Consider the following 19,397-nt stretch of genomic DNA (forward strand, 5'->3'; position numbering starts at 1 on the left):
TAAGTTTCCATAAGTGCTTCTATATAGTCCCTATTGTGTCCATATCTTCCGTACTGGATGCACAAAATTTCTTATAGAAACGTATAGAATTCTGGAACTTGCCATGTGGAAACTTTCAGTAGCGAATCTAAAGTCGAGTGTTCTAGGTAACAGTAAATATGAAAAATACCGGTCCTTTGAGAGCCCCAGTGTTTTCGAGGCGTAGGGTACAGTTAGCGACATGCAATGCTCTGGTTGAAACTTCCCTCACCTGTGATCGCCGGTACCCGCCTCATCACCTGAGGAGGAGGCGGGTCTGGCTGTCGGCGAAGCGACTTGCACCCACGTGACGAAGGCACTTCAGATTAGTCAGCCGACTGTAGTTCTTCGCCCGGCACCGACAGTGGTCTCGCCACTGGTTCTTGCTGCTTTAAAAAAAAGAAGCTACTTGTGAAAACAATCCCTCACTTGGGAACATGAAAGTTGGAATCTTGAAAATTGATAAGATATGGCAGTAAAGTGTCAGCCTCCCTAACAACGGCAGACAGCACGTGCTGTTTCATGGAAAGGCACGATACTGATTCTCTTTCCCACATCGGATTAGTGACTGATAAATGCGCAGCAGATAAACTGCAGATGAACAAAGACAGTAGTTACTCCATGCAACGCAACGCATGGAGCAACGCAAGTTGCTCCATGTTTAAGCTGGAAGAGATCCAGCTTTATTGGACATCACTTTGAACTGCGAGGCAACTGTGAAATATTGAGCGGTACTGTTTAAAATATATAGGTCGGAATGGTCTCATGTGAGATCAGTTAAACTAGTTCCTACATTATTACACGTAGGAACTAGTTACGAGCATTCTTAGAAACTTCGATTTATTTGCCCTGTGTGACCGATTTCCTTAATTAAATCGAATTAACGTCCGGCTTCCGCCTTTTTTTTAATTCTCCCGTACGGAATTCTCCCCGTACCTTTTAATGCATGGCTATTTCGTTTAGTGTCAGCCTCCCTAACAACTGCAGACAGCATGTGCTGTTTCATGGGAAGGCACGATACTGATTCTCTTTCCACATGGGATTGGTGACTGATAAGTGCGCAGCAGATAAAGTGCAGATGAACTAAGGCAGTGGTTGCTTCATGCAACGCAACGCAACGCAACGCATAGAGCAACGGTAGTTGCTCCATGTTTAAGCTGGAAGAGATCCAGATTATTGGACATCACTTTCAACTGCGAGGCAACTGTGCGATATTGAAATATATTGTTAAAATGTGTGCGGAATGGCCTCATGTGAGATCAGTTAAATAAGTTACTACAGTAGTATTAATTAGTGATTATTACCTAGGTGCAAAAAAATGGGCCAATAACAAATGTCTTTTAATGCATGGCTATTGTGTCTAATGAGCAAGGAATGTAATATTAAAATCAGTTCTTTACAGCACTTGGAATAGTAACATTCATGGTGTATTTTAATAGTAGGAATCGAGAAATTTTGCATATGTATAATTTTTTTTATTGAACCGATACTGAAGAATTCTGTTCTATTTATTGCAAACACGAAGACTTCAGCTTCACGAAACAAAATGGTTTATGGCATATCTGGTTTAACGTCTCAAAGCTACCCTGGCTATAAGGGACGCCGTACTGAAGGGCTCCGGAAATTTCGACCACCTGGGGATATTTTGAAACAAAATGGCACTGTCTGTATTAGAGATGCTGAGGTCGACATAGTAAGGCAGTAAATATGTCCTCCTGCGGAAATTTAGTCCAGACGATGATGTAAGTTAATACTATGTTTAAAATACTGATTTCCGGAAGGAAATAAGGGCAACACTTCGAAAATAATATTACATTTGAAAAAGCTAATTCATTTTTTAGTCATTTTTCGATCCGAAAGACTAGTATCCCCCTTACGACCGCCACAGAAAACAGATGAGGTGAGTTTTGGAGAATAATTAGCAGAAAACTACAAAAGTTGTGAGGGGGGAATCTGCGTATATATATTGATCGTCACGGTATAGTCGATGTGCAAAAAGGGTAACAAGTCCACAACAGTGACAGGCTTTAGAGCCAACTCGGTATCGAGTGCTCACTGGAGCAGTGGGTTGATGTTGGTATTTCTCTGAGGTGTGGACCTTTCCGTCAAGATGGCTAGTGATTGATGACCCTAATGCGTAACTTCACGCGCTTTCTAAGCGATGTAATGGGTTACGGCTATGCATGTTGCGCATATAATGAACATGCTTGTACGCGCCCAACACAGTACTAAAGAGGCGTGATAGCTTCGACACCGTGCTCTCTAATGGCAGATGAAACAGCAATGCAATTTTGATGCCCTCCGCCACGCATCCCCGATTTCGTAAAGGTTCTCGCAGACTGCATTTTGTTTTAAGACAGAATTGATTAACTATTACAGCGAAAGCTGTTTATAGAAGGCCATCCTCTAGCGATCATGTGTAGCCACGTGGGCCGGTTTAACAAGGCGGGCTCATGGACATAGCTCGTGACTCGGGCACGCAGCTCGGACCTGGCTCAAGTAAGTGGAAACACGGGCGCTCGCATGTGAGTCAGCGTGCGAGCGCCTGCCCACGCGACTGCGAGCGCCTGCCCACGCGCCAATGCGAGGTGAGGAGTAGCTTATAGGAGGTACGCACTCAAGCCACAGTGGTCGCCATTGTGGCGTCCATACAGAACAGTGTATGGCTGCGGCGCATGTCTAAACTGGCACCCGTGTCGTGACGTGAACACTTCATGTACTCCCGTTTCACAATCAGGCGCGGAACGCTGTCAAAGGTAGCGTTCTTTCTGCGCTGCCTATGACTGCAACCAAAAAGCAGTGGCTTGGTTGTAGCTGGCTGGTTGTAACTCCGCCGCCAACCGCAATGAACGTAACTGAAGGAGGAACTGGCACTAGCATCTGTAATAAAGAACAGGATCTAACCGCAAAAAATTCTGAAAGGAGAAGATTCTCTCTATCACTTTTGAATTTCTGACCCGCGTAGAGTTGTTCATTCTCAACTTAAAATTCATATGTACCTACAAGTTCTAACACCACACACTGCGCAGTGTGCACGTGGTTAAGGAATGCGCCAGTGCTGTGCAATGGCACCGTGCTGCCCCTGTTGGGTCTCGTGCTACCCAATTTGCTCTTCCCGAGCAACTTTGTGTCTTTAACAATAAACTGCCACCTGCCAGAGTGGTTAGTTCGCCTACAACCCGGTGCATAGGTTGTGATGGCCCCACAAGGTCACCTGATCTACCTAGGTTGCTATGTTGCCCATCGAGGTCGCCCACCTAGATTGATTATCCGGGGCTGGCTGCCGGGGTCACTCTACGCCACCCTGTATTTATCACTCACAACGCTGGAAACGCCGACATCAGGTTTTCTGTGTAATGTGGCCTTTAACGTTATCGCGTGAAATAAAAATGCTACCTTTGAAGGTTAGCTCTATGGAAAGGGTATCATATTCCCCCATAGCGAGACACAAAAGTGTTCTTTCGGCATCCAGGCAAACTGTAGCTATATATTTCATACCAGTATTTTGTAGTGCGAAGAGTGCTGCAGGGGTGTATGGGTTGGGCGGGATGTCCCCCAGTGATGCAGCATCAAAGATGGTGCCATCATTTGTCTGCTGTCGCCTTGTTGTCTGCGCAGGCACAAGCAGAGAAATATTGTAAACGACAGCACAGTGAGAAATCTTAACAAGATATGGTAAGCTAATAAGAAAACATTCTATGACGGAAGGGAAGAAAACAAAAATTTGGTTTGGTTTATTGGGGGTTTAACGCCCCAAAGAAACTCAGGCTATGAGGGACGCCGTAGAGAAGGGCTCCGGAAATTTCGACCACCTGGAGTTCTTTAACATGCACTGACATCGCACAGTACACGGACCTCTAGAATTTCGCCTCAATCGAAATTCGGCCGCCGCAGCCGGGATCGAACCCGTGTCTTTCGGGTCAGCAGCCAAGTGCCGTAACCACTGAGCTACCGTTCATTGAATATGTTGCAGCAAGCAGTCAAAGCAGTTTTGTAAGGAAACAGCCCACATTTCTTCCAAGGACGTGAAACATGGCGCTATGGAGTGATGACCTTTACCGTAATTACCATCAGTTAATAGTGTCAGTCGAATGATTGCATCATAAACTGGTGTATAATTTTTTTGAGCACCATCGTTTTATTTCCCGTGTGTCGCAAGCACACCAGGGTCAAGATAGCTGCAGCTTACTCAATCAGTCAGGTAATCGGCCCGATATTGGAAACATATTGGCAAACGCTAGTCCAAGAAAGGACCATTTACAATATTGGGCCTGTGCCCAATTGGACCTGTGGTGCTTTGTCTCTTGCGGCCATTTTAATTACCGGAGTCCTAATTCCAGAGTGACAGGAAGTGGAGACTCCATGCGTGCTGTCCTTGATATGATACCTACGCACTTTAAAATAATGGAGGCGGCATGCCTCCGTGGGAAATAAAACATCGGGCATCTATTGCGTTTCTACAAGGTGAATTAGAGCGTTCGCCGAAGGGGCCTGCGGATACGCCAGGAACTTTTTGTTGTTCTGATCAAAGGCTTGTAAGTCCAGCGTTGTGGTGTGTGCCTTCTTTGTCTTGTCTTGCGTCTGTTTTCGCTGGTTACCCACATAATCATCAAGTTGACGCAAGCATGATGCAAGCAGAGTTTGAGTGGAAGGCCGGGAACAATTTTCAATTTATTCTATAGTGTTATGACCAATGAGCACGTCTTTCACTGCCAAAATACCCTCCATAAGGCGAAATAAATTAATTTCACTAGCAAAAAAAATTTTGAAGAAGGTGTCCTGAGTGTCCTTTCAAGAGAGATACAGATGCTCACCACTGACTCTATTGTTGGCTCCGTGGAATTTCTCGCAAGGACAAGCGGCTCGCCCACTGCTGCAACAAGCCTCCACGGGAGTCCATCGCAGCCGCAAGTCGGCCGGGCGTTGGTCGCCTGGTCCTCAGTCAGCTGTCTCCATGACAACGAAGAAACGACGTTTGTCCCACATATCCTGTGAGAGGACCACATATTGTGGAAAGTTCACACCCAACAATTCTGGATAAAAACATGCTTGAACTGAAAACCTTCGATGAACGCAATTTTTGTTTCGTATGATGTAGGGTTTTATTACATCAATCAATATATCCACATATCACCGGCGGCAGTCTAGCACTTCTTTTTTTCTATTAATGTTTTTGCTATCGTCAAAAGCATACGCCATTGGTTTTTTATGGCAGTATTAACTGTTCGATGCTATCTATGTTAATTCGCTGAAAGAAAGGTTTTGCTACATATCATTCATCTCAATTTCCATAACAGTATCTTACAACCTTCATTTGTCGGCCCGGTGCCGACAACAACGACTTCGACAGCTTTTCGATCGAACGCGCTGTTTTCGCTGTCGCTTAGAAATGGCGTTGACTACACCAACCTAATTACGCAAAATCATGTCATACTCCTCGCAACGGTAAGGATGGGGCCTATCCTGAAAGTTAAAATTACCAATCGACTCATTTAAAGGTAGCTCGGTGACGTTTCGCCTTATCCATCTGGTGTGTGTTAAAAAAAACTGGGGTCTGAAAAATCAAAATCCGGCACCATCTTCAAGCTCTCAGAGTGGCAGATTGGCAGTCATAATGGGAGTTCCTGTGCTGTGCGACAAACTAGAATTGACCTTTCTTCTTCCTTTTTACCCGATTCAGCAAGTGCGCAATAAATAAAAGACCTGATGCTGCTTTACGCATACGTCAGCTAGGCAGGCTGCACTAGGTGTGTGGAGTGTTTCAGTTCCAAATATAAAGTCCGAACCAGCCAGCTGAACAGTTTGCTAGAACATGAAGCACAAGCCACGAGTTGAATAGAACTGCGCGAAGAGATGAGTTCGCACAAATAAGAAATGGTCTATGCGTGTCGCCAAAGCGACTCAGGCTATGTGGGACGCCGTAATGAAGGGCTCCGGAAATTTCGACCACCTTAGACTTAACTGCCTTAACGTTATTCTTCCTATGGCAGTGCAAGAAGTTTAGGTACTCTTCTTATGGGAGTACAAGTAAGGGTAAGAGCAAAATTTACGAGGAACTTTAGCGGCTAAAGTGGTGAAAGGCGAAAGGCTGAGTGCTGCATTCAGCTACGCGATTGTTCACTTCACATTCTGTTGGTGCATTAATTAATTGCCAATTAAAGACGCTTAATATTTGCCTTTTGGAGTAGAACGCGACAGCGTGTTGTAGCGCCGCCAGGGAGTCCACGGAGCGCCACCACCCGTGCGGCGGGTGCTGTTGCCCTTTGAACGCAACACTTTTTGAGGGAAGGAAATGGCGCTGTAACTCTCAGTCACCTCGTTGGACACCTTAACCACGCCGTACAGGAAGGGAGGAAGCGGCAGTGAAAGAAGGAAGAGAAAAAAGGGCCGTAATGAAGAAAATGAAAATTGTATGCGAGGAAAGGAAATTATGCAGTAACTGTCTCACATATCTCGGTGAACACCAGCCGAAAATTGTATTGAGGAAAGGAAATTGCGCAGTGTCTCAAATATTTCGGTGGACATTGTCAAAATTCGCGCGCAGTGACGTCGCGACCATTTCGACCAATCTGAAACGCGGAAAAATTTGCTAACCCGTCTTGGTTACGACAGTATGAGCCATTAAAGGCTTTCGCCTTAAAAATAATTACTCCCGAAGAAGCAGCGTAACCATCCCCAAAAAGGTGTCAACTCAGCGACAAATGACTTACTCCCCAAAAAGACTAAGATCACACCTGTTTTTTTTTTTGCGACGTTCTCCTCATGCCGCTCACATTCCCTCCTCCTCCGCTCTCCTCTTCTGTACTGCCGTAGTCGGAGACACAGAGCGGCACCGGGTGTAGGCTCCGTAGTTGCCCCCGATGGCCAGAGCCGCTTTCAGGGTGAAGACCCCGGTCTCTGCGGTGGTGGTGGTGGTGGTGAAAAACTTTTCAAAGAGAGCTTGAGGGTAAAAAAAAAACCCTGCTGCATGGTCGGCATCCTTAGTCCAGGACACCGCACGACGAGGCTCCATCTCGCGCCCGCTTGACCAGAGCCCTTTGGGACTCCAGTGTGGAGCAGTTGAGGAGGGCAGTCTCGCATGCCTCTCGGGTGGGGGTGGGGGAGGGGGGAAGGTGAGGATTCTGAGTACATGCCCACACCATGTGAAAGATATCGCAGATCTCTCCACAGTGCGGGCAGCACCCATCTGTGTTCGTATCGAAGTGTTTTGCTATTGCAGGAGAGAGAAGGGTTCCTGTCTGCAGGCGCCGCAGAGTTCGCTCCTCCGCCTTACTTAGCCCCTTGGCAGCTGCCGGGTAGAGACGGTGGCTGTCGCAATAATAAATTAGGATTTCGCGGAACCGCAGAAGCGGTTTATGAGCTTCTGAGCCATGAGAGCTAGGATAAGGAGCCCGGTGTGTGAGCGCTCGGGCGGCCGCATCAGCGGCCTCATTGCCTCGTAGACCCTGGTGGCCAGGAGCCCAGATCACTTTTGTGCGAGTTTATTTTTGTTTATTTAGGAATACTGCAGACTCCTTCTGGAGTCCAAGCAGGAGTGGGAAACAGATGAATAATACCTAAAATAGATGAATAATACCAAAAAAACCCATTAATAATACCAAAAATACAAAATGAAGTCAAAGAAGAAAGTCACACATTCCAACTTTTCAAAGCAGCAATGAATTCCACTTCGTCAGGAGAATCGACAACATTCTGAGGCAGCTTATTCTAGTCGGACACAGTCGTAGGAAAACAGTAATATTTAAATGAATCGATGCAATTCTGGTATTCTTTTAAGATTTTCCCGTGGTTAAACCGTGTGTTAGCTCGAGTTGGATCGGCGAGAGCGCGTCTTAGAATTTGCGAGGCAAGGGCTGATATTTCGCCTGCAAGATAACGTTCACAGGCCCGGCGAGAGTCTGTGATAACCGTTTTCGATTTTGGATCGGCGGCAGCGAGAGCTATTGCGACTTCCTCCGCTCGTGCTGAATTTGGGGCATGCTGGGTCCCACTCTCCCGTTCGGCTTCACTGAGCGCCATGCGGTTGCGGGCCGTTCCGAAGAGGCAACTGCAGCTGCGGCGTAGAATTCAGGAAATCTGGTATTCTAGCAAGGCAGGATGGTGCCAGAGATTGTTTAAAAAGGGAATCCGGGTTAGTTACTCTTAAATACATCATCTTTCGCAGCTAATCTGCCGAGAAAGTTTCGACCACCTGGGGTTCTTTAACGTGCACTGACATCGCACAGCACACGGGTCTCTAGAATTTCTCCTCCAAAGAAATTCAACCGCCGTGGTCGGGATCGAACCCGCGTCTTTCGGGTCAGCAGCCGAGCACCATAACCACTGAGCCACCGCGGCGGCGCCACGAAGAACTGCTCCCCTCTCAACTTCTTCGCGCGAGCTGACCAGCGCCGGATAATTACCGGCGCCCTGAAGCGGATAGCCCTCCAAGAGCTGTCCTTTGCCCTTTAAGGGAAGCCCCCTAAGGGTTGCCTAAGCGGGAGGGGGGGGGGTGGAGGGGGGCTTGCCCCTCTTTGCACTGCTTGACAAAATGTTTTCACCACCCACCACTATGACTATTCTGGCGCCAAACCTAATTTATATGCATCTGTGAGCACAGAAGTTGGGGCTGCGTGATGCCAAGGGAAGTCTGCTTTTTTCTCCTAGTAATGGTTAATATTCCTTCATTTTCGTATTGGCTGTGGTTTCTATACGAAACCACAGCCAACTGTACGAAATCGTAAAAAACCTACTGTACGGCAGCTGTGGTTTCGTATAGAAACCCCAGGTGTCGTATAGTTGGCTTCGTACAGTTTCGTATAGAGTTTAAGGTTTCGTATAAGGTTTTGTATAGTTGTGGCTCTTTTCGTTGTCGTCATGGAGCCACCTCCGTAAAATTCGCCACGCGTGTTTCTGAGCAACCATGTCCTAGAGATGACTTTTTATCTGTTTTGATGACACGAGCTAGAATGAGTTCTTGTTTGTTATGTTCACTAGTACGAGTCTTTCTGCGCACTTTACCTGAAACATGGTTTTCCAACTAGCCGAGACCCACACCTTAATGAGATATTTATTACCCTGCTCTACGACAACAGAGTGAGGCAGCAAGACAATGTCTCTTGGCAACTGGACCATACGGTTTTGTGGAAGCGAGTAAAGGCGGCCTTTGTTGGTTCGACTCCACTTTGATATCAGGAGCTAATTTTGTGAGGTCTCTTAGTGCATCAGTCACTTTTATGCTTTTGTTCATGTTTAGAAAGGAAAAAAATGAATTATTTGGTACATTTGTCCTCGAATAAAGTTACTTTGCCACTACGAATTAGGAAGACATCGTCGCATGGCATCGTCAACCTGCGCAAAGTCCAGGATGGCCCAGTACCGCTACTTTTCATTACCCTCACTGTTTGCAGCGGGTTCCTCGCCGAACTGAAGGATCGCGCCATGGCTCTGCACGAGATACGTTGCCTCAATGCACGCACCTACGATCGAGATTAGTTGCGTGCGCGGAGTGCAACTTGCACGGTGCTCTTGCTTGGCTCACACGTCATGAGGTGTATGTGTGCGCCACTCGGGCTGCAGGAGAGCATAGGCCCCTTCGCGCCTCGCGCTGTCGTCGGCCTGAGACGACGCTGCATGCTGTCCCGGTAGCAGCTCAGCATATAGGCAGTAGGATGTGACTGGAAGTTTAGCCCAAGTTCGTTTAAGTTCTCCTCTGGGTTCTCCCTCTATTGTGGCTGCAATGTCGCACGCGGCGGGCCAACAAAGGGAGCTAAAAGTGTTTCATGTGCAAAACAGTGCGATTTCACAATCTATGCGACAGCCATAAGAGCGCAGTCTATCTTGTTGCTTAGGGCAGCCGGGGAGACTCTGTGGTTATGGCGCTTGGCTGCTTACCCGGAAGATGTGGGTTCGACTTCAGCCGAGGCGTTCCCATTTCGCTGGAGGCGAAATGCTTGAAGCCCGTGTACTCTGCAAAGTGTACGTTAAAACGCCAGGGAGTCGAAGTTTCCGGAGCCCTTCACTACGGCGTCCCTCACAGCCTCAGTCACTTTGGGACGTTAAAGTTCCACAAATCAAATCATCTAGTTACTTAGACCATTGCACTCAATACTACTTGCTGCGTGCCTGTAGTGAACGTGCTAATGATTTCGCTTCAGAGTAAAATAATTGCTTGAACAGGCAACTTCACTAATTTTCTGCAGCTCTGGCCACTGCTTCAAGACATGGCCTCCGGCCACAGCTCCGGCATTTCGTCTCCTACTGAGCGCAGCAGTACATCAGTGAAAATTTATGCACAAAAGAAGACAGGAAGGTGCATGAAAACAGAGAAGTGTGCTATAATCTACGTGAGCAGTTTTAAACGTGTGCAAGGGTGATGCAAGACACTTTGTTTCAACAAGAATACATTGTACAGTTAAAAACAATTTCGTGGTTCATTCGCATACTTAAGCCAAATGCGTATTTGGTGCGCTAGCACCTTGGTTGTCACACCAGTTTCACCGTTCGGATTCCCTGTTCACGAATGAAAGCTGTTCGGTATAGTGATAATGGTTTAATGCGCATATAGCTATAATTCTTGATTCTCTATGTTCATAGACCTCTGAGAGTCCTGATAATACTCCTGGCGCATTGGTGGAGCAGTTCAGCCATGCGCCACTACTCTGCAATAGTTGATTCTGCAGTCATTGTGGCCTGGGAGGCCCAGATTGCACTGCCAGAGCAGCCTTTCGTGACCAGTCATCATTTGAACTTCCACCTGCCGTTGTAGTCAGGATATATACACACACCCCAGACAGGTTTCCCACAACACCGTGGGCAGGGCGCAGCCTGCCACAAAGCAGGCTGTAGACAAAGCATAAAAATGGCTTAATGCAGTGAATTGCCACAATAAATGTTAGCGCACTAGGAAACCCGAGCAGATAGATGACCTCTGCCAGGATGTTGTGGCCGCGTGAACACATCCCACGGAATTTCTGGAGCTCAAAGCTAGAATTTTGCGGGGATGCAGGGACATTGCATAAACGCTGCAGTAACGTGCAAATGTCGGTGAAATTTCTAGGGGAATCCCCCAAGGTAGAATAGATTTGTAATAAGGGAGTAATTAGGCATTGGCATCCACCCAAGCATACATAGCCTTACGGTTACAGAGGAAAGCTATATAGCTTCCACAGAAACTTCGCAGTTAAAAGAAAAATTCGTCCGGCTCCGGGAATTTTGGAGATTTGATGAGGATTAGCTTTCTTTTGTAGCCGTAATACTCGCTTTGTGGATGCCAATGCATAATTACTCCCTTATTGCAACGAGTAAATGTATTAAAACCTAGCTGGCAATGGCTTACCTCTGGGAGGTCGGTCTTCGCCCCATCCGTGCTGTAAGGACGAGGCGGGTCTGGCTGTCGGCGGCCTGCCTAACGCCCACGTGACGAACACACTGGAGGGACAAAAGGTAAATGCTCGCTCACCCACACTAAAGGTACTCCTGCTGCTCTGTTTGCCTATACTCTAACAGAATCTCGATGTCGTACGTGCACTTAAGTAGCGTGCTCGGTTGGGAGTGTCTAGAGGACATCACACGCGAGAAACATCTCTTGACAGCCATTGCGAAAAAAATCTGGTGAAAGACCGGTACGCCTGGCAACCATTGACTTGCGAGATTGAATATTCCAATGAATTGCAGTTTACTTCCCTCACCACAGCAAGATTTGGCCACCCTTGTGTAGATGTCTTAAGGGTAACGGAGTGGATTCTAAGAGAAGGCAACGGTATCAGGGGGCGGCAGAAAGTTAGGTGGGTGGATGAGATTAAGTTTTTGGGGATACGGTGGCTGCTGATGGCAAAGGACAGGGTTAATAGGCATGGGAAAGGCATTTTCCCTGCAGTGGGCATAGTCAGGCTGATGATTGTTCTTCTGGTGTCTCCTGCGATCGTGTCCTTTGCGGCGTTCAAATTTATAGCTGCAACAAACTAACCCTACAGCAAGCATTTGATAATAGTGGTTAGGCAAACATCGGAGGGTAGTTTACTTTTTACAGAACAGAAGTTACCACAGAAAATACTGGACACCCCGGTGGCTCAGTGGTTATGATTCTCGGCTGCTGACTCGAAAAATACGGGTTCGATCACGGCCGCGGTGGTCGCCTTTCGATGAAGGCGAAATTTTAGAGGCACGTGTAAGGTGCGATTTGTAGTGGACGTTAAAGAATCTCAGGTGGTCGAAACTTCAGGAGCCTTTCACTACGGCGCCTCTCATAGCTTGAGTAGATTTTCGGACATTAGACCCCACAAAATGAAACAGAAAACACGACCGCTCGTTCGTAGAGCAGGTTTTCCCGTACAGTGGATTAGCATGTTTTCAGGGTGATGTACCCAGTACAAAGGAGCAATGGTCCTGCCTCACTGTCACACTATATCGAAACATTTTACGCACATAATACAGGTTTGGGAGCAATGATTTACATGTCTCTGTTAGAGACAACGACTAAGTAGCAATTAACTTTTACTATTTTTTACATCCCAGAGAAATTTAAGCAATATAAATACTGTCCCAATTAGAGAAAACACTAGTGTTCGGGTCGGCCTCCAGGTAACGTTAATCTCGGCTTTAGTGGTACGACTTGAGAGAGCGGTTCTTCTGCATACTTAAGGCGAGCTGGGCGCTCCGCTCAATGAAGGCGCGGTCGATCGAACTACTTAATACGGACTATACGATGAAGGCAACGTTTTATTTCAATTTTGCCATTGAAAAATTGGCTCCAATGCATGCCAGATATGCATAAGCATGAAGGACACTTGATTTTTGCGGACTCATCGATTCAGCTCGCATTCAAGAGCTGAAAGCCCCCTGAAAACCTACGGGTTGGCGCTGATGTACGAATTAAAATCAGACTTCCATTTATTCGTTCTTGATAGTTCATTCAACGCGGTTCTTTTCAGACTTGTTTCCTAACAAACACAGCACCTTACTTCTTGCCCAATACCATGCTGGAGAAGCACAGACGGCAGTGGATACATGCACTGCTATGGCCAAACTAGTTCCTCACCTCCGAGAGCTCTCTCACTTCATCCACGTTGTAAGGAGGAGGAGGGTCTGGCTGTCGGCGGAGCGCTTGTACCCACATGACGAATGCACTCCAGGTTAAGAGGGAAACCGCAGTAGCTTGTTCAGTGTCGGTGGATGCTTGGACACCGGTTCTTGTGCCTTTAAGAGAGCAGAAGAATGGGAGTGCTGCTTATGAAAGTAAAGAAAAACATGTTCAGAGCAAATCTAGCATCAAGAAAAGTCACAGGGTATGGTAGTGCAGTGTCAGGAATAGAACTGCTGAGAGCTATGCTGTGGCGTATGGCATGGCCGAAAACAACGGAGAGCATGCGTTACCTTTTTAAAGTGTTCACTGAGCCGAGCGTAGTAGCTGAGCAGCTTTTGGAGTGATAGGACCACTGATAATGCATTGAAGTTGGCCTATATATTAGACCGACCATAGCATTTTAACGACAAAGCGATCACTCATTGACAACAGACGTGTTTGAAGCTAGCAAAAACCATAGAGCAAAAAAACACAGGCATCAGCGTTACCGGCCGATTTCGTATTAACCGTAGATCTCAGAGGCGATGCCCCATCACCCCCACTGTCATTCCTACGAGTTTGGTTCGGTTTATGGGGTTTAGCATCCCAAAACAACTCAAGCTCTCAAGCTCTCAAACAACTCAAGCTCAAGCTCAAAACAACTCAAGCGTATTCGAGCTCAAAACTCGAATACGCGTCGCTTATATGGAATCCACATCAGACCTATCTAATAAATAAAGTTGAATCTCTTCAAAACAAAGCTGCCCGGTTCATCGTAAAGAACTACTCACGCACACCAAGCGTATCTGAAATGAAAAAGTCTCTTAACTTATGTCTGCTCGAGAAACGCAGGTTGCTTCAGCTCATGTCCTTCTTTCACAAACTTTACCATAGTCATTTACCATTTTCTGCGCTACACGTAGTACCAGCTAACCAAGTTTTCCGCGACTGGATCACCAACACAAAGTACAGCCCATTTTCGCCCGCACAAATCTGTTTTTTCAGTCACCGCTTCTTGTTGCCATTCGCAACTGGAATCAGCTCCCGGAAAACGTGGCGTCCATCACTGACCACGTCACATTTGTCGACAATCTGAAGTGCTTCCTGGGGCTGTGAATGTTGTATGAGCCGCATATATCTACCTGTTTGCTTCATGTTCGAATTTTGTGTGCACTCGCCTGTTTGTGTATTTTCTCCGTATTCTAAACTTTTATTGTACCCCCCCCCCCCTATGTAATGCCCACACGGGCCTTTAGGGTAACTGAATAAAAAAAAAAAAAGACGACGCCATAGTGAAGGGCTCCGGAAATTTTGACCACCTGGGGTACTTTAACGTGCACTGACATCGCACAGTACATGGTCCTTTAGTGTTTTGCCTTCATAGAAATTCGACCGCCGTGGCCGGCATCGAACCCACATCTTTCAGGTCAGCAGTCGAGCACCATAACCATTGAGCCGCCACGACGGCTACAAAAAAACGAACAGGTCTTCTTTAGGGGCCAGTCAGCGAGACCACTAGGCTATCGCCGCAATTCCTACCAGTGCTGTGATAAAAAGTTAAAACGGTGGCAGTGCATGCTTTTTGATGACGTCATCGAGAGTTTGAATGGGCTATCGCAAAAGTTTTTTTAATTTTCATGCCAATAAATTCGGTTTTTACTGTCGGAGAAACGTGAAAATGCTCCGAAAGAACCATAGAACCAGTTTGTACTGTGAACAGTAACTGGATATGGAGTTGCATCCTGTCCACATATTCTGGTTCGAACGATTTTCGACTACTCGGTAATTCATGCAAATTTACTCTGATTAGACAAATCGTTGCAATTCTGAGTAGCACACTGCCGGACTTGGTTGCTTTATGGTTGGTTTATGAGGTTTAACGTCCCAAAGCGACTCAGGCTATGAGAGACGCCGTAGTGAAGGGCTCCGGAAATTTCGACCACCTGGGGTTCTTTAACGTGCAGTGACATCGCATAGCACACGGGCCTCTAGAATTTCTCCTCCAAAGAAATTCAGCCGCTGCGGCCGGGATCGAACCCGCGTCTTTCGGGTCCGCAGCCGAGCACCATAACCACTGAGCCACACTGCCGGACTGTCATCGCCCTGTCACTCCTCCGATAGTTTTAAGAGCGTTTGCTCTCAATACTTACGTTTGTAGAGGACGCGTCTGTTGGTACTGAACGTCAATTTGACCACAACAGTAACCACATGATTACACTGATTTTGATTACACAAAAAGTGGGCTTGTAGCGCCTCAATTAATGCCTATACTTTTGATCCGAAATATACAGGGTGTGTTCTGAAGGTAGTAGGACTGGCTTTTTCCTGGGCGAACGGGCGGACGAGAGATGGTCTGCGCGTGCAGGATCGTTGAAAGGGGATATTGGGAATGCTGGGGAAATTCGGCAGTCGGCTCTCGGTTGTTGAAGAGAGGAGGTCGCTTGTACTGTGAACCCCTGTTGAAACGTCTCGTCACGCAGAATCATCGAGCGTTTACTGGATCAGCGATACACGATCAAATTTTGAGTAAATCTTGGTAAAACTAGCAAAGAGACTCACAACATGACTAAGGAGGCCTACGGGGACGCTTCCATGGGTAGACCAGGTGTTTTTTGAGCTGCACAAGCTGTTCCGAGAAGGTAAGGAAAGAGTGGAGGAAGACGACCGCTCCAGACGCCCTTCGACCAGAAAGACCAACGAAAATGTGCAGCGAGTGAAACATTTACTTAACAGTGATCGTAGAATGAGTATCAGAATGATTGCTGATGACTTTAGCATTCCTCAAACCCAAGTTTTTGAGATCGTGACAGAAAACGTATCCACGAGGAAAGCGTGCGCGAAGTTGGTGCCGGGAGTGTTGTCAGAGCAGGAAAAGGCCAACCGGTAGGATCTTCTTCATCATGTGAATGAGGACCCCGATTTTTTGCCGAGCACAAGGCGGCAACGCTGCCTCAGCCCCCCTACAGCCTCGACTTGGCCCCGCCAGACTTTTTCTATTCCCGAGAATAAAATGGACGCTCAAGGGGGAACATCACGGATCGGTAGAGGTAGTTCAACAGGCCGTGACGAGGGAGCTAAACAGCATTCCGGTCCAGGCGTTCCTGGAGGCGTACGAAAACTGTAAAACTCATTGGCAGCAGCGTGTAGGTGCGGAAGGGTGCTACCTTGCAAAATTGTAATCGTTTGTACTATTCGCTTGAATAAATTTTGTTTAAAAAAATGAGTCCTACTACTTTCAGAACAGACCATGTATGTGCCAGTATAGCGGCCATAGAAGTGGGGGCTTCCCCTGGAACACCATTTGCATAACATTTCGGGGCCACCCGTTTGACGCAGAATGTTCGAAAGGGTATCAAGTGATTGGCGTGCTCCTGAGGATCACATTATTAATTGAGGTGAAGCATAAAATCATCATCATCATAATCAGCAGCAGCAGCCTGACTAAACCTGCTGCAGGGCAAAGGCCTCTCCCATGTCTACAATTAACCCTGTCCTTTGCCAGTTGCTGCTACCGTATCCTCGCAAATTTCTTAATCTCATCCGCCCATCTAACTTTCTGCCGCCCACTGCTACGCTTGCCTTCTCTTGGAATCCACTCCGTTACCCTTAAGGACCAGCGGTTATATTTACTTTCATTACATGCCCTGTCCAAGCCCATTTCTTCCTCCTGATTTCGACTACGATGTAATTAACCAATGTTTTCTACCTCACCCACTCCACCCGCTTTCGATCTCTTAATGTTATACCTATCATTTTTCTTTCCATAGCTCGTTGCGCTGTCCTTAACTCAAGCTGAACCCTCTTTGTTAACCTCCACGTTTCTGCCCCAAAGGTGAGTACCGGTAAGATACAGCTGTTGTATACTTTAGTCTTGATGTATATTGGTAAATTGCCGTTCATGATCTGAGAGAACCTGCCATTAGCGCTCCACCCCAAACTTATTCTTCTAGTTATTTCCCTCTCATGATCTGAATCAGCGGTCACTACCTGCCCTAAGTAGACATTCTCTTACTACTTCCAGCACTGCGCTACCAATTGCCAAATGGTGTTCCTTTGCTAGACTGGTAGGTTGGTTTTCTGGAGAGGGTATCTATGGATATACTGATTTCAATGTAGATAGCTTGCGATATGCGAAAAGGTTGGTTGGGTTCTGAATCATCTTTTCCGAGACTTCTAGGCATGGAAGAGGGACAAGATTCTTCCTTCCATTACGATCGCTACGAAAAATGCCAAGACAGATCAGCCTTGCTTTCGAGTATTGCACACCGGTTGCCTTGCACAGGTTTGCTGGTTGTTTTCAACACTTTCTAAGATACTTTTACAGAAATATAATAAGGTAACAATCCATTCTTTTGATATGTAGCAACATTTTTCTGTTAAAATTTTTCCATTGATGCATTGAACATTGAAGGCTCCCATAGAAAAGCAATAGTGAATACTGTTGAGGATAGCAAAAACTTAAATAGAAAAAAATTCAAAACAGCCGCCGGTGATGTCTGGATCTATTGATTGTTGTAGTTAATTCTTACATTATCTTTAAAAAATTGCAACCATAAAAGGTTTCCCGCTCAAAAATCCTTTTGTCCAGTAATGTAGGGTTTGTAATATATTGCAGTGCTCAACAGATGAAAACACTGCTTTCACTAAGATAGGAGGTTTTCTCACCATAATGATGTGGTGTGGCCATGACCACCCGGGTACACAAGCATACCCGTGTTTCGAGGAAGGTTTTGGTAAGCTCGGTTCATCGAAGCCTGGCTTCTATCAGTATTCATTTGCAAACTATGGTGCCGCAGCCTTCTTCGACCTTTTGAGACCAGTGATGCGGCAATTTCGATCAAACTTCCTCACATATAAATGCACGCATTCATGACAAACAACAAAGCCAGAAGGAGACGATCAGAGTCTCTTCACAACTGCTCACATAATTCAAAACTACCGTCTACGTCTCATTTGGAAGGCTGTTTCACTTCGCGGGAATCTTCCCTCTGGTTACCACTCATAACAATATGCACCAGGGAGCAGACCTCACAGAGGAGTCCTCGACATCTTACTTGCATGCAATGGCGCAACCATCGTTACATGGTGCTGCGATAACGTCATTTTCAGCCGAAAGCCTTCCTTTGCCCAAAAGTGGCGTTCGTCCGATAAGACAGGTCCATAGCCACTCCAACACTAGCCACACAACAATCCATATATTGGCTAAACTGGCTCATGAGTGATCGCCGCAAAAACAAAATTAAACGAAACACGTAAAACAAAGAAAATAAAAAAAAACGAGCAACACAAAAAATGGAAGGAGAAAAAGAAGAGAGGTAAAGGTTTTCACATTTTTGCTCTTAAGCAGACGAGTGCAATCGTGTAATTGTTGCTCCCTGAAGTACGAGTTACAGCCGAAGCAAGGAGGAGAGCGCCTCTTTGCTACGTTGTTCTAGGGAGGCAAGGGCTCACCGTTCGCTTTCCTTGATGGCGGCTGGTGCGTACTCGTCACTCTGCGTGGACATGTTGTTCGATCTCCGCTGGCTTGAGCGACGCTGCGAAGCTCAGTTGGCGCTGTCGTCTGTGTTGGCCGACACCAGGTGGCGGGGTATGCCTAGGTGTTTTTGGTGCCTCCGCTTCCATGACAACGAAAAAGCCGCGCCCATCGCCTATGCTGCAGCAGTGACTGATATGCAGAGAAACGTATTGCTTTTGAAAAGTGCCTCTGTGCTGATTTATGTCGTTGTCACAAATATGCGATGCCATGCAACCTGATGTGCAGTACCAACGTCTATCAAGAACTATTACCATTAAAAAGTAGCATATCGTTATTTCATTTGCACTTCCATTAACAATACGTGGTGAAGTGCAGTCTTAAGTCCCTTTATTACATAGACGAATTTCCACAAAGTAGCAACTGATTTACAAAGCGTGCAGCCTATTTTAAGGCGGAAGCCTTTAATGCCTCATCGTTGCAAGCAGGAGCTGTCGACAGAAATGTCACGCTTTTCAATTGGTCGAAACGGTCATGACGTCACAGTGCGTGAATTTCAAACGGGGCCAATTGTACTTTGGCTAGTAACCGTGCAACCAATTAAAGGGATCGTATAGTGATGCTCCAAGTAAGTGGGACTGAGTTTAGTTAATTGCTTACTTAACCAATTAGTCCAATTAACCTTTCTAATCAGAACAGATAAATAAATAAAACCGACAAAGAAATTGGCCGAGCTTGGGAATCGAACCCCGGTCTCCGGAGTGCGAGTCGAGGACGCTACCACTCCGCCATGCCAGCTCGATGGTTTGGAATGAACAAAGGTGCGTCTAGTGAATACGGTGTCTTCGTTCACTCCCATCTTCC

The 19,397-nt window shown here is 46.6% G+C and overlaps 1 protein-coding gene and 1 long non-coding RNA gene across 3 annotated transcripts; both read right to left on the bottom strand.

Annotated features, from left to right (window-relative positions):
- Window positions 1-342: 342 nt before the first annotated feature.
- LOC149347620 (uncharacterized) lies at window positions 343-5,005 on the bottom strand. 2 transcript variants are annotated; one of them, XR_016292169.1, is made up of 3 exons: window positions 4,833-5,005; window positions 3,517-3,628; window positions 343-407 (listed from the first exon to the last, which is right to left on the bottom strand). It is a non-coding gene; the product is annotated as an uncharacterized LOC149347620 (long non-coding RNA). The 2 variants fall into 2 exon arrangements; XR_016292170.1 differs by having other exon boundaries at window positions 350-404.
- Window positions 5,006-6,491: 1,486 nt separating this feature from the next.
- Window positions 6,492-13,187, bottom strand: LOC149347621 (uncharacterized). Its single transcript, XM_089585628.1, has 3 exons — window positions 13,037-13,187; window positions 11,336-11,427; window positions 6,492-6,915 (listed from the first exon to the last, which is right to left on the bottom strand). Exons 1-3 carry the CDS (start codon window positions 13,112-13,114, stop codon window positions 6,747-6,749), a joined length of 339 nt encoding a protein of 112 aa, XP_089441754.1. The 5' UTR covers window positions 13,115-13,187; the 3' UTR covers window positions 6,492-6,746.
- Window positions 13,188-19,397: the final 6,210 nt, after the last annotated feature.

Source organism: Amblyomma mixtum, chromosome 4, assembly GCF_055824585.1.
Source record: "Amblyomma mixtum isolate Tamu chromosome 4, ASM5582458v1, whole genome shotgun sequence".
Lineage (NCBI taxonomy): Eukaryota > Metazoa > Arthropoda > Arachnida > Ixodida > Ixodidae > Amblyomma > Amblyomma mixtum.

What these genes read in the sequence shown, in the direction of transcription:
- LOC149347621 (XM_089585628.1), bottom strand. Translation starts at nt 13,114, where the DNA reads ATGTGGGTACAAGCGCTCCGCCGACAGCCAGACCCTCCTCCTCCTTAC. An exon ending in AAGTGAGAGAGCTCTCGGAG is followed by an intron (nt 11,428 to 13,036) that starts GTGAGGAACTAG and finishes TTGTCCCTCCAG; the next exon opens with TGTGTTCGTCACGTGGGCGT. An exon ending in CGAAGACCGACCTCCCAGAG is followed by an intron (nt 6,916 to 11,335) that starts GTAAGCCATTGC and finishes CCACCACCGCAG; the next exon opens with AGACCGGGGTCTTCACCCTG.